At 37.7% G+C, this 14,600-nt stretch overlaps 1 protein-coding gene across 1 annotated transcript in view; it reads right to left on the reverse strand.

Annotated features, from left to right (window-relative positions):
* Positions 1-8,170, reverse strand: part of USH2A (usherin) — a 795,289-nt gene extending 787,119 nt beyond the window's left edge. The window contains exons 1-2 of the mRNA XM_061185303.1: positions 7,686-8,170; positions 3,940-4,105 (exon numbers count right to left, since the gene is read on the reverse strand). Of these exons, the coding sequence (XP_061041286.1) occupies positions 3,940-4,105; positions 7,686-8,170 (651 nt within the window). The remainder of the gene's footprint in view (positions 1-3,939; positions 4,106-7,685) is intronic.
* Between the last annotated feature and the right edge of the window lie 6,430 nt (positions 8,171-14,600).

The following is a 14,600-nucleotide window of genomic DNA, read 5'->3' on the forward strand; positions in this document are numbered from 1 at the left end:
AAAAAAAATCTGCTAATGTTATCAGTGTTCCCCATTAGATAATAAAAAGTCTGAATTGATTTTTTTTCCAGTTTTTAGTACAAAAAATATGATATAACGAATTTCAGCTTGATATAATTTGAAATAGCCAATATATTAAACTCCAAAGTGAAATTTAAATTGGCAATCATGTCAGATTCAAGTCCCTGAATGAATATTAATTTAAAAACTAATCATTTTCCAACAGGTTGAAGCTTCAAAATGCTAGTTCTTGAATAAAAGCCGTTAGATCCATTACTGTAACATCAGGCATTTTTTGTTTAGGAAACTAGACCTCCAACATTTGGTATGTCTGGCTCTTCCTAGCATCTTTTTTTTTTTGCCCAGGGATTTAATTATTTAAAACTCATTTCTTTTTCTGGATTTGGTAAATTAGAATTCTGATTTTACTGATGGAAAGCTGATACTGAGTGAACTGTCTGAGGTAAGGTGTAAGGTCAGATCGGTTAATTAATTTTATGTCACTGTGTGTTTCTAAGTTAAATTCTGAGCCAACTTCATGAGTAAAGATGTTTTATTTTTATATACACACACACACATACCATGTAAATTCGTTGATTGTGGCCATATTGGGGGATGAGTAAAAATATATGCATACACATTAACTACAGACTTGCAGTTTTAAACTTGACTAAGCCAGATTTTCAAGTATGTGTTCTAGCCTATGCCCAGCATTATGAAGTCCCTAATCCCAAAATCAAACAGAATTTGGATGCACTATATTATAAAACAACAGCGAATAAGTTACATTTCATATTAAAATATGTTCTTTGCAGTTAAATAGTGAAAGAGTTACAAGCTGCATTTGTCCATATCTCGGCTATGAAATCTACCAAAAAATGTTTCTGTGTAAATACCAGATCGCAGGGGGAAGCAGAAAAAAGCACAAACCCGATCGTCAGTTGAGGAGGAAGCTCTGTCACTTACCATCTCTGTCTAGACAACCCTACACAACTTAACAGCTTTCCATACTTTAAAAGTCACTTACTTTTTAACGTAGAATTCCAGGAAGTCTTGTTTTGTTCATCTAGTCCTATCCTCTTATTACATAAGTAAGAAAACTGAGTCAAGTGTATTTGTTAAGACCACTGAGTAGCATTACCTGAGTCAGATTTCTCTACACCTCATCTCTTATTCTTCCCACTGCTTTTTGTATTAACTTCCAAGGAATGAGCACATTCTTTATTAAACATCTATAATATGAGTTATTATAAATATTGTAATATCTTAAATGTATTCAGACTTGTTTCCAGTTTAAAGGAACCCTACGCAGAACTCCAATTTAAATAATTTCTCTTTAATTTTTATTTGAATGAATCCAGGTCTCCATAATGCTGGGTACCCCCAAATCTATCAATAAATGCCAGATGAATAAATAACCGATCTGCATGGCTTTTCTAATGATTTATGACTGTTTCATTCGGTAGTTTTAACGTAAAATGTAGAATGGGGGGGGAAAAAACTTATGTAAAAGTAAATAAATAAAAGAAGAACACAAATTGGATAGGACAAGTTTTCTCTTGATAGTCAGTTATGAAATAAAGCAGTCTCATTAAATCATAAGTACTTTAACCTTTTCTTGAAAGAAGGGCAAGATTTAAAGATTTATAAAGAAATTTTGCCTAAACTAGGAAGTGACTCATATTTGACATGTATTGAAATGATAATGCTGATTCCAATAGGCACTCTAAGAGCATTTGACTCTCAGGGGAGTAATTCAGTCATGGTTACCTCTTCACATTTGGAATTTTAAACTTTCTTTGTAAAGCTTTTAACGTACTACTGCCTGCCAAAACATGGCACATTTTCATGGATAAGGCAAAATCAAGGCAAGTAAAAAGCATTTTTTTCATCATCGTTGATATAAAAATATGCGACAAATATAGCTATTCAACATCATTTGAAGATTCCATTTCTTCAGTGGTTTCTTTTTTTTTGGCCACACGGCGGCACGCAGGATCTTAGTTCCCCAACAAGGGATCAAACCTGTGTGCCCTGCAGTGGAAGCGCAGGGTCTTAACCGTTGGACCGCCAGGGAAGCCCCTCTGCAGTGGTTTCTATTTCCCTTTTTTATATGGAAACGTTATAACCCAATTCTGTTGGTCTGGTCAGTGGGTGGAATGGACAAGATATAGAACAAATTAGTCCCCTATCTGCTAACTACTGAACAAATGAGAGGCAAGCATGACACACTGAATCCATCATATGCTATAGATGTCAGACGTGACCTATCTTTTTGTAGGTCCTTTCAACCCTGGTGGCATGGAAACCTCTGCATCCTGACAACCAAATTTTCTAAACTCATATCCTAATGAAAAGCAGAGTAGATAAGTCTAACATGATGACTGAATACCACTGTGTCAATACAATCCTATGGAAATCAATCATTGCTAATTCTCTGCATTTCTATTTTAAATGTTCTTCCTCAGGCTTTTAATGCATTGCAGTGCACATACATGGCAGAATATCATACTTACTACCAGGCCAAACAAAGGTATGTTTCAAGTGTATTTACATCCTCAATAACAGTAGCTATGCTGAAAGAGACTTTAAAATCCAAATAACAATTTTCAAGACCTTCTAAGTGAGATAGGCTAGAACCTGGGACCCTTTGCTGCAGTGCTTATACCTGGACAAATGTTTCCTGGAGCAACAAAATATAAAGAAAGAAACGATAAGGGACTAAAAATAACTGCATACACGTCCAGTTGGGGCAAATTATGGACAAGATACAAAAAGACCAAAAAAAACCAGCTGCCACTTCTGAAGAGCCAGAGCAAAAGCAGGGTACTGCACATGCCCCCTGCACACAGCACCACCAAGGGGCTGGGCAGAATACCTAAGCCACCCCTCTGGCCCGATCCCTGGACACACCCCTACCCTCACCCCATATGAGGAATCAGCTTGACCCCCTTCGGGGAGCAAGCAAGAGAATCTGTTGCTTGTTCTTGCTCCCTGCGGCTGCAGCAGGGGCCCCAGTAAAGCCTTGCCTGAATTTCTTGTCTGGCCTCTTATCAATTTCTATTGATTAAGGAGGCCAAGAACCCTGGTAAGTAACATAAGGAAGTCTACCTGCTTCAGGGTGAGGGGAAAAATGTGAGAAATCAAAGATTATTTTCATAAAGTGCATGAGGGTACAAATGTCCTCTAGTGCAAATGGGCTTTGCATGGACCACATTTGAGCACACCTATGAGAGCATATACTGAGAACTACAGTACACGGTACCTCTGGTATAAAAGGCAAGGGTGACTTAAGCTGCATTGGACCATTCCAGAGCCCTAAAGAAACCAAAGAATAAACTGTCTCCATTCCTGACAACTATAAAATACCAACCATCTCACAGTTATCTCAGTCTTTAGCAGCTTCTAAGGCGAATACAAACTGTGGTTGACAACTAAAGTAATAATATAACACCTTTTGAGTGTCTGATGTGTAAAGTTCATTAGTTCTAAGGTCAGCATTTTAACACAACAGCCAAATTGTATTCATATCATCAGATGCTATCCACCAAAAACCACTGTAAAAACCAGGCAGGGGTCTTAATACTGCCAAGACTAGTAAAATTAGAACTAGACCGCAAAAGAGCCCTTCCACATTTTTGAACAAAATAAATTACACTAAGCAAATAAAACAAACATTTCCTGAGGATATTACCCCAAATGGGATTGTCCTAGCCTTCTGTGGGCATGTTCACAGTAATTTTGAGGGGGAAATTCTGGTATACCAAGAGATACATCATTAGGTCATTTAAATATTGCTTTTCTTTAGTTGTCATTTACACATAGTTGAAATCTGAAAGGTAGTGCTTCAAATCTGATGGGAAGATGCCATTTAACGGAAAGAAAGGAAGATGGATCCTTGTGTTTAACCAAACGTTAAATATTTTTTATTTTACTCACCTGCACACTAAGATGAATCCATTTCTTCACAAGAATTCTCCCCAGTGTCATTACTTTTATTGGAGGCTGCAAACCATTTACTGTGCGGTAATAAAACATGGTCTCTTTCTCAGATATTGTAAGTTTGAACACAATCTGCCCATCCGCTGTCTTTTCTATAACACACCTTGGGAAGCAACCAGAAAAGAGAAAAGGTCAGCCTCCAACCAAAAGAGAGGCTAAGGCATCATCCAGCGATGGTGGTGTAACTGACCCCAAACTCCACTCAAAGGGTCACAATGAATAAGTACCTGAATGTTATCATATTCAGGGCAAGCTTTCTTTCAATTAAGAAGCCCTTTTATTTCAATAAAAAATAGAATTCTTATTGACAATATATTCCCCCAGAACCTCCACTCCCTCTATTGGAGATTCATGATGGGAGCTAAAGTGGTCGAATCATCCTGCAAAACCAACATTTAGCCTATTGGCTCATTAGTTCCTCTGCTATTTCTTTTATAGGAAGTGGCACAATACACCACATCCGAGTCACCAGCGCAAATCTTTTTTCTTTTCTTTTCTTTTAATGTAAAGAGAGGTTAGTGTCCATAGAAGGCTCTAAACTGCTAACCCTGAAGTCAGAATCGCTCTATTTAATTCCCATGATGAAATGGAGAATGCACAACTATAGTCTTTACTTCACTCATCATCAACTGGCCAGAAGCCAAAGCCAGTGTCTGTAGCTCGTCATGACCACACAGCCCAACTGAGGCACTGAGATCATGGTAATGATCCTGGATGAAAGTTCATCCAATCTTCTAAGAGTACAGTGAAATATTTTGATAAAATAGAAGAATTTTCAGAAAAATTTTAGGTCTGTGTAGGGCCAGTTATCAAATTATTTTTTTTTTTAATCACTTCTATCCTGATCACAACGGCACTCTTTTCCCATCCCTTTAAATAGACATTTTTATTTTTTATGTTTTCTAATTTCTCTATGGATTTATGTTTCATATATTTTATTTTATACTAATTATATCATTGCATGTGCCTAGCCACTCTGTACCCACTGAGCAGAAACAGATATGAACTTAAGCCCCTTTCCTATTACATTTCAACCTAGCAACTCAACTTTTTAGCAGATGAGAGAAGAGCCCCCTGAGGAGATTACTCCCCAAAATCTGCTATTTAAAGAGAAATATCATGGACAGTAGCCATCAACATCTCCCCCAAATAACTAGCTATTAAAGATGCTCATCAGCCTGCGTCTCACAGACAAGAACTCAAGAAGGCGGTACATCCCAGGGAGGAGAATTTTATCAAGTCCTAGAGGAGTCTGGGTTCCTTTCTTCACCTGGTTGCCTCCTACTCAGCATCTCCAGGATAATGCCTGATCCTAGAATCCTCCCTGCTCAAGGATCGTAAGGGGTCTTCCCTTGAGCTCACTTATCGTGCTGCCTTGGTAACAACACCCATCCATCCGTCTTCCCATTCGATCATGAGTTTTCTGACAATAGCACCCTAGCCTGGTTTGTAGTAGAGCCTCAAAAAAATGAGTCAGTGATCTGAGTAGGAAGAATCGAAGAGGCAAAGGTAAGATTGGGCAAACCAAGAATTATTGCTAAAGATGTTTTTAAAACTTTCCTTAAAGGGCACATTTTTTCACAAATCATTCCTTCTCATTTGCATTTATTCTTTCTGAGAATTGAGAGGTAATAATATGATGGGAGAACACTTAACAGTCACTATTTCACTGTCACTTTTTTATTCTATTTGTACATATATTTGGTGATAAAGTTATGAGACCAAATATATATTTTATATTAGGCAAATAGGTTTCGTTGACATACAGATTTTATATAAAGTGGAAATACGATTTTATGGAAATTCTATTGTGATTGTTTTTAACCCTATGGAAATTCTATTGTGATTTTTTTTAACCCTTTGGTAGATGAATATTTCTAAGTCACTGGAATGAAAGAGTTTCTCTCTATTCCCTGTCTCTAGGTCTTAAACAATCTAAGAAGAGTTTGCCTCTGTTCATTTCTCTTGAGTTAAATCTACAAGTTAGAATTTGACCATTACTCAAGGATGTATTTGCCACATGCAGGCTTATTTCCCCAAGCTTACTGAAAATGCATTTCTTAATATGTTATTGATTATCTTCCTTGCTATTTTGTTTGCTTGTAAACATACTAGCTTGGGTAGATAATGAATGTGAGAGGAAGGCAGGTAGCAAAATATTTAGGAACTGGATTTATTTTGCTCCTGAATAAACAATAATTGGATAATCCATGTTTTGTTTGTTTTACTTATCTAGTACAAACACCCTGAAATTCCCCCAATTCCCATAGGTATTTCAGTTTTGAGAATGGAAACGACCTTGATGCATGGAACTCTCAAAACTGTATACCATGTGCTACTGCCTCTATAAATACTCCTCTGTCTTATTTATACAAAATGATACCAATGGAAGATGAATTTGGTAGAGACATATCCCTTGTAAAAAGCTTGGAAAAAATATTTCATCCTAGCCATATTTGTCAAGAGACAATTTTTTAAAACTCTTTGCACGTTAGTTACATAAACTAAGTGGGATGGATTTACTGACATTTCAAACAGTAAGAAAACAGGGTTTTCTTTTAGGGCACATACAGAAATAGGGGTAATGGTTTGTGATGATTTTCACTCCAAATAAAACAAAATGAAAATATGCCAGCTTTCACTTGGCACATTAAAACTAAACACCAAAGATATTTAAGTCATATTTGCTTATGAAATTATAAGACTTTTCTGGTTTGTTTCATGAGTTTTTAGATATTTGGCCAACATCCTCATACAAAGAAAACTTCACAAGGAAAAGAGGCAAAAGCCCTACAGGAAGACTAAAGATAAGCAAAATATGCCTCAAAACTGTCCTATTCATTCCAGTTTCCAGATTGTTTCTAAACACTTAGGGGAAACATTAGATATCAGCTTCAGAAACTATTACAGAATGAAAATCAGGTGATTATAGAAAATAACCAGAAATGTTAAGGAAGCCCCCCTCTGAACTCACTGAAGGCGTTTCTACTGGGATCAATGGCATGAATGCTTTTGAGATTCTTTTATGCTTCTCTATATATTTCCTAACAGATGAAAACACCAGGAAGCGAAGGGCCAAAAGCGACCTCTTTTCAGAGACGGAGTGTCATTCATTTATTCAACTCATTATTGAGCATCTTCCAAGATGAGTTAAACAAACATCTCTTCCTGGGAAAATAAGGATGCAGACAACACAGTCCTAAACCCTCAGAGAACTACATGCCTAATGAAAATTGTATACTCTAGTAAGGGCAAGTTGTTTATACAAACCTGGACCAAAACTTTGAAAATATCCATGATTTGTATTAATGGTCCCCATGCCTTAAAATTCACACTGAGCCTGGTTGAGCCTCTGAAAACTAAGACCAAAAGTTTAGCTAAACTGCTGGAAAAAAAATAAAAAAAAGAGCCAGGTGTAAACATGTCTGCCTGCCATTAAATTATTTTAACACACTCTTCTTTGAGGGTTTACTTCATCCATGGAAAGGAGAGAAATACTTTGAATTTAGGAAAAAATATTTGGAATATAAAGTTAACCAGGAGAGCCTAATATAGGAGTAGGTCTTCAGTTGCATCAATTCCAAAGTGCCTTCATTTCTAGGCTGGAATTCAAGTTGCAATACCCTTGACTCTTACTGATTTTGCAGGACCCTAGGAAAGCTTACACTCCCTCTACTACTTACATTACACCTTCTTGCTCGGGTTTCAACCACACAGCTAGAGTAAATGACGCCGCCAGCCTGGGAACAGGAGGAGAGGCAAAGCAACTCTGGTGATTTCCAAAAATGAAACTTGCAGAATGGCTGTGGGCGTTGGGACTCAGATCACGCCGGTCTACGGTGATGCAGCCCCTGAGGCCTGCTGAGAAGAGGGCAGTGTAGGCAGGGGGTGACGATCGGTAAGGACAATCCTGAATGCAGAACCGCTGGGGACAGACCCGAAGGCCTTCAGCTGTGGCAGGGCTCTGACAGAAGGTGCTTCGGGCTGGGAGTCCACACGTCGCTTGGGTTGGCACCACCGAAACCTTCTTGAAAGCTGCCACGTTCTCCAGCCTTGGGAAAAGGCCCTGCGAGGCAGCCCACGATATGGAAGCAAAATAGGTAAAGAGCCATGTTTTAGGGCTGGGAAACAAGAAGCTGAAGCCCAAAGAAAGAGCCAGGCAATTCATGTTTACACAAAAGCATTCTCCTTCCAATCAAGCGTTCCTAAATAAATAATAAGGCCGAGACGGCGCTGGCCAGCGACCCTTTAACGCGGGGTGCTTTAAATAACATGGAGATAAATCCATTTTCGGGAAACTGCAGATGCCGTTTCACACTGGGGTAACACCGGAGGCCTCCTTAGTGATGGCGAAGACATGAGTAGCAGCTGGTGTCTGGGAATCAAAAGCAGAGAGTCAAGGAAGATCTGTTACATCTTTAAAACTTTCGGTGCCTTCTAAGCATGAGGATTCTGAGTCCCCAAGAAACATTATTAAACTTCTTAAAAACATTTTGAAGTACTCTTTAGAGGAAAACACTCATTCTTTTGGTAACTATCTACATCGGGCAAATCAAGCACTCGAAAGGTCCACAGGACAACCAGTTTAACGTATACATATATGCACATACTTTTATTAATATATTTCCCCACACAGTAATTTCAGATTGCTACTCCACCCCAGGGAATTAGCACTATCCACGCTCCTCCACGAAGTAAAAAACTATATAGATTTCCTTTACACACGCACGGGATGTTGTTAGCGCAGAGCTAACTTGCAGATGTTCCGAATAAAGCTGGCAAAGCACTTTGGGCCTTTCCCCCGCCTCATCGCAGCATGTGCGGCAACTTTAAGCTCACGGTAAAGCTGATTAGAAACCCAACACCATCTGTCCGTCCTACGCCTTAGTATTTAGCAAACGTTTGTGTGTTTCCTCATATGACTATTTGTAGGTTACATATGGACCCCTAATACTGTGTAAGTAATTGTATTGATAAATAAGCTGAGTTACCATTTCTTTATTGCCTTTCAGCCAGGCCCCTCAGTGTGACAAATGGCTCTTCAGAGGACCGCTGTCCCTGGTTGCCTGGCAACGCTGCGGTAACCTCTGGAAAGTCTGAGCAAATAGGCCGCAGCAGCAGGACGGCCGCCCGGAAGACTTGGGTGCCCAAGTCAGGGATTCTGCACAGCGAACGCTTGGTTACCTGAAACTCAGAGTGCAGTCTGCTGGCTGGCCCGCCTGGAACTGAGCTCCTCAAGCCTCCAGCAGGTGCCTCAAGCAGTGGGAGGGACCAGCATGGGGCCAGGCATGCATAATTTTAAAGTAGCAGTGCACCTTATCCTCTAATCCCTTGTTTTGCCCCTCCCCTTTCCCTGGCTTTCATGCACCTCAATCCATTCAATCATGTCATCAAAATGATCTGCCACCATCAGACAGTAACACAAGGAGCAATTCCCAGTGCTCTTTCTCTTTTCTGGGCTACAAATACACTGATGCTCTAACAGCTTGGTCCATTGATGAAAGTTTCTGTTGCCCATTCGGTGGTTACTGCATTCTTCACCCCAGAATACCCTCTCCTAAATATACATGCTTCTCTAGATTATGAGAAGCACCTGATGTGATCTCTAAATGTTGCATTTGGAAGATCAGGGATTTTAATTAAACTACAGAAGCGAAAGGACTGCTGACTTTTTAGCTGCTTGACTGGATATGAATATGTGTGTATTTATGAATGCATGTTTGATGTCAATTCTATGTAGTTTTATTACATCCAAAACTCTCTTCAACCGTCTGGGACATCTCATCCTATAGAGAAACATTCTAAAGCAACTGATACTTCTATCCCTCCACCGTCTTATAAATGGAAAATTCATTTGGGAAACAACTAGTCAATTGGGCTTTTTCTATAAGTTATCATATTTAGAGAAATGTTTAGAAGTGAGAGAAATGTCTGTATGGCATTTCTTGTTAGTAAGGCAGCCAGAGACAAATCCAGAATGTCTTCACTCAAATTTCCTTTCATTCCTCTTCCAAGAGAGACCTGGCCATAACTTTTAAATATCAACTTTACCAGTCAGAACTAGGTGCTTCCAAAGGAAATCTTCATCTTTTGTCAAATTATCCTATTCTCTCTACTAGTTGATTATTATAATCTTGCAAGGGCAACTTTTATTTAAAAGCAAATTTTAATATAAAACCAGCTAATATGTAAGGAAAATCTGGAGAAATATGTTTGGAAATAGGTACATAGGACACAGGGAAGTAGACAAATGGATTACTCACACCTCTACAAAACAGGCAACAAATATCTGTCTTCAAATGTGTTATTCAATGGCTGGCTCCTCTTTATGCCTTATGAATCCAAGGATTAACTTTAATTTTTAATTGTGGTGCTTCAGTATATCTTTTGGGTCACCATTCTGGGGATAAAAAGTCATCTCCACATAACAACTCCTGCTTTGTAGTAGGAAGTCATGACTCAAAAGAGACGATCTAAGACTAGCAACTCTGCTCCACAACCAGAAACGCTGCCTGTAATTTGCAAGGGCAGACAATGGATTGACATAGCCCTCAACTTCTGCAGTTCCGTACTATCAATCCTGAAGACACATCTGGTAAATGATTTGGGAACCAACAATTCTACCACCACTAGAAGTGCCTGAGAAATAAATAAAGAAAAAAAAAGTAAGAGTGTACAGGAGGAAAGTTTAGTTCAATACAAGTAACTATGTGCTACTATTTTTCTCATATATTTTCATGGATTCACTGGGTAGTTCTGTTCTAGATCAGCTTGGCTGGGGCTGGATGGTCTGATTTGGCCTCACTCTCTCATCTAGCAGTTGGCTTGACACTCATGGGAGTCTACCCCAAGCTCATTCTGGTGGTAGCAGAAAAATTCTAAGCAACATAAGATGGGAGAGCCTAATGTAAAGGTATTATTCAGGCATCTGCTTATATCATATTTGCTAATGTTCCCATTGACCAGAGCAAGTCACATGGCCAAGCCCAGATTCAAGGGCTGTGAAACTGACTCAGTTCTTCAAAGAACAGTTGAGAGTTGCTAGCAATTTCTTCTTCTAGTGGTAAAGACATCATTGAATCAGAATTCCCTTCTTCTGAAAAAGCCTAAAAAATGGTCTTTTAGTTAGACCAAAGAGTCTAACTAAAAGACTCATTATTGAGTAAGTAAGTAAGTTCATACTCATTATTGTGGAAAACGTTACTATAATAAGCTTAGTTTTTTAAGCCCTTGAGGCTTAGCTCCTGTTGATGGACAAAATCAAGGGATATCCTTGGGTTTTTAACATCCTTTAATTTACTATTAAAATTGACTAACCTCTGGCATAACTGATCTGGAAAAACAGTGAATGTGTAATAAGTACTATTAGTTGTGAAAATAGAGGCATAAACTACAGAGGCAATGTGATTACAAATACAAGAAAATGTAGACAATTTTATGAGAATTAAACTTGAGTTCTTAGGCAAACTGGAAAAGTTGCTTAAAATATTTCCAACTTAGACCGATTCAAGAAGAGAGATGGAAACAACCCAGATGTCCATCAACTGCAGAACAGATAAAGAAATTGTGGTATATGCATAGGCTGGAAGGAGAAAGCACAATGAAAGAAAAGTGAACTACCCCTACAAGCAACAACGTGGGTAAATCTCACAGACATGGTTGTCAGTGAAATAAGGCAGACACCCCCAAGAACATAGTGTATGATTCCATTTATATGAAGTGCAAAGGCAAAGCTAATCTGTGGTGACAGAAGTCAGAATACTGCTCTCTTTAAGACAGAGGAAGAAACTGGAAAGTGTTCAAAGAAGCCAGCAGGAGTGCTGGAAATTTACCTTGACATGGGTGGTGGTTACACAGGTGGATACATTTTTAAAAGTTCATCAAGCTTTACACTTAAGGTTTGTCCACTTTGTGCAAATTATACCTCTATAAAAAAAGAGTAGTAAATTTAAAAAAATTTAAGATGAATAGTTCTATCTGTTATAGTCTGCAGTTAAATTTCTTCCCACAAGGAAAACGGTGGGCCTGGAGAGTTGTGCAAATCAGTTATACCACACATCTGGGAAAACTGTAATTCCAATTTTTACAAACATTCTTGCAAATCGAATAAGAGAATATTTCCCTTCTTTTTTGAGGCAGTATAACTAAAAGAGAGAGAGAGAGAGAGTGTGTGTGTGTGTGTGTGTGTGTGAGAGAGAGAGAGAGAGAGAGAGAGAGAGAAGTCAGGAGAATATGATAAGGGAAAATTAAAGACCAATCATGCTCATATACATAATGCAAAAAAAAATTCTGAATAAAACATAAGCAAACTGAATTCAGAAGTATATAAAAAGCTTAAATCTTTTAAGCTGGCTTTATTCCAGACAAAGTTGGCTTTATTCCAGAACTGCAAAATTGGTTTGAATTTTAAAAATATATTAATTCACCATAAAAAGAGTAAAAATTCTTGTGAGTTTTTAGGACCAAAATCCTTAACAAACTAAAGAAGAAAACTTCTATAACTTGACAGTTTACAAAAACAACATCATAAATAATAATAATAATCAGGATAAATAGCACTTTTGTTAAAATCAGGAGTAGTGCAAGAACACCTACTATCACAGCTTCTAATCAACATTTTACTAGCCAGTGCATGAAAATAAGGAAAATATAAACCAAAGCATAAGTACTGAAAATGATTATCAAATGTCATATATTTCTCTAAATAACAAAATCTAAAGACAAATATTTGACTTAGGTTCTGGAGAGAAGATGTACATATGATGAATGCTGCTCATCAATTTTGGGCTCTTTTTTCTAGGCACATACTACTTGAACCCTTGTCAAGTCAGAGGTGGCCACGTGACTTGCTTTAGCCAATGAAATATGAGCCACTGCCAGGGGAAAGCTACAAGGACCAGTGTACAATTTCCTGTGCTCACTCCCTTTCACTCTGCCACATCCAGATGATGCCTGCTCTGTCAGCCTCTTGCCCTGGCTGGGAAGACACAGATCAGAGTCTGCTTGCTGGCCCTACTGGACACATAGCATGTGTGAAAAATAAACTTTTATTGTTTAAAGGAATTTTTTGAAATCTTGGAGTTCTTTATTACTGCAGAATAATTTAGTTTAATACGAGTGATGCAAAGATCAATAAGCAAAACAACTGCACTTCTCTGTGCCAGATAGAGAATGAAATAAACAAATTAGAAAATATAACTAACTAAAAGATGCTATTCATATTATAAGGTACTTAAGAACAAATCTAAAAAATGCATTACTACTATGAAAAAAAAATCAAGTTTTACTGAATAACATTTAAGAGACCAAAAACAAATAGAGAGAGAAATTACGTTCTTGGATTCAATGACTACCACGAGGATGAAGTTTTCATATAGTTGTCTATTAATCCAATGCAATTCCTATGAAAAGCACAACAGAGTTACTCATGGAACTTGACAAACCTATTTTAAAGCATATAAAAAAGAGCAAACAGCCGACAGTATCCAAGGCACTGCAAACATAGAAGAAGGTGAGGGACTTTGCTAACAGATATCAAGATGTACATAGGGCCATATAAACTAGGAGTGTGCAACATTAGTGCAGAGATGGGAAAAAAATCCGATAGAAACATCAAGAACCACAGGAAAAGACTCATACATATATAGACTTATATTTGTCCCTGCATATCACTAAAAAAAAAGGATGAACTAGTTAGTAAAGTTTGCAAGGAAAATCAATTCCACCTACTGGAAAATAAAATGAAATTGGATCCCTACTTCTCACTATATACGAAAGTTACTTCGAGATAGATTGAGACCTAAATGTTTAGAGACAAAACTTGAAAATCTTTTGAAATTAAAGAAGATGCTTTAACCACCTTAAGATGGGAACATATTTCTTAAACTGGACACAAGTACAAAACATAAAAGATAAATAAATGGGACTACATTAAAATCAAGAATTTCTGTTCATCAAATGTCCCCATAAAGTGAAAACCTAAGCCACAACACTAGAGACATGTCACACATGTAATGGGAAAAGGATGAACACAGAGAATGCTTGAATAATTTCTGTGAATCGAAAGACGAATATTCCAATTTTTTTTAAAAAGACAGATGATATAAACAAGGATTTCAGAGAACAGTAAACATGAGGGGCCAATAAACTTACAGAAAGTATTGGACTTCATCAATATTTACGCAGAGGCAAATTAAAACCACAATGAAATTTTATTTTACACACGCTAGATCATACAAATTTTATATTAGGACAATGCCAACCGTTATGAAGGGTATGTAGCAAAATGAACTCTAAATATTTCAGGTGAAAGGGTAAATTAATGCAAATGCTCTAAAGAACAATTTGGCATATTTAGAAAAGTTGAAGCTGCCTATACCCTAAAAAACAGCATGTTCACGCTTATGTACATTCATTAGAAAACCTTAGTGCTTTGCACCAGGGGGCATATTTTGTATGTTCACAGCAGTCGTTTCTGGTAATGCCAGAAAGCTGGAAACCATTCAATGTCTATAATAAATATCAATAAATCACTGACATCTTCCTATGACAACAAATTCTGCTGTTGATCTCTTTCTCACTTTTCTTATTTCTTCTGG

Source organism: Eubalaena glacialis, chromosome 3 (assembly GCF_028564815.1).
Source record: "Eubalaena glacialis isolate mEubGla1 chromosome 3, mEubGla1.1.hap2.+ XY, whole genome shotgun sequence".
NCBI classification, from domain to species: Eukaryota; Metazoa; Chordata; class Mammalia; order Artiodactyla; family Balaenidae; genus Eubalaena; species Eubalaena glacialis.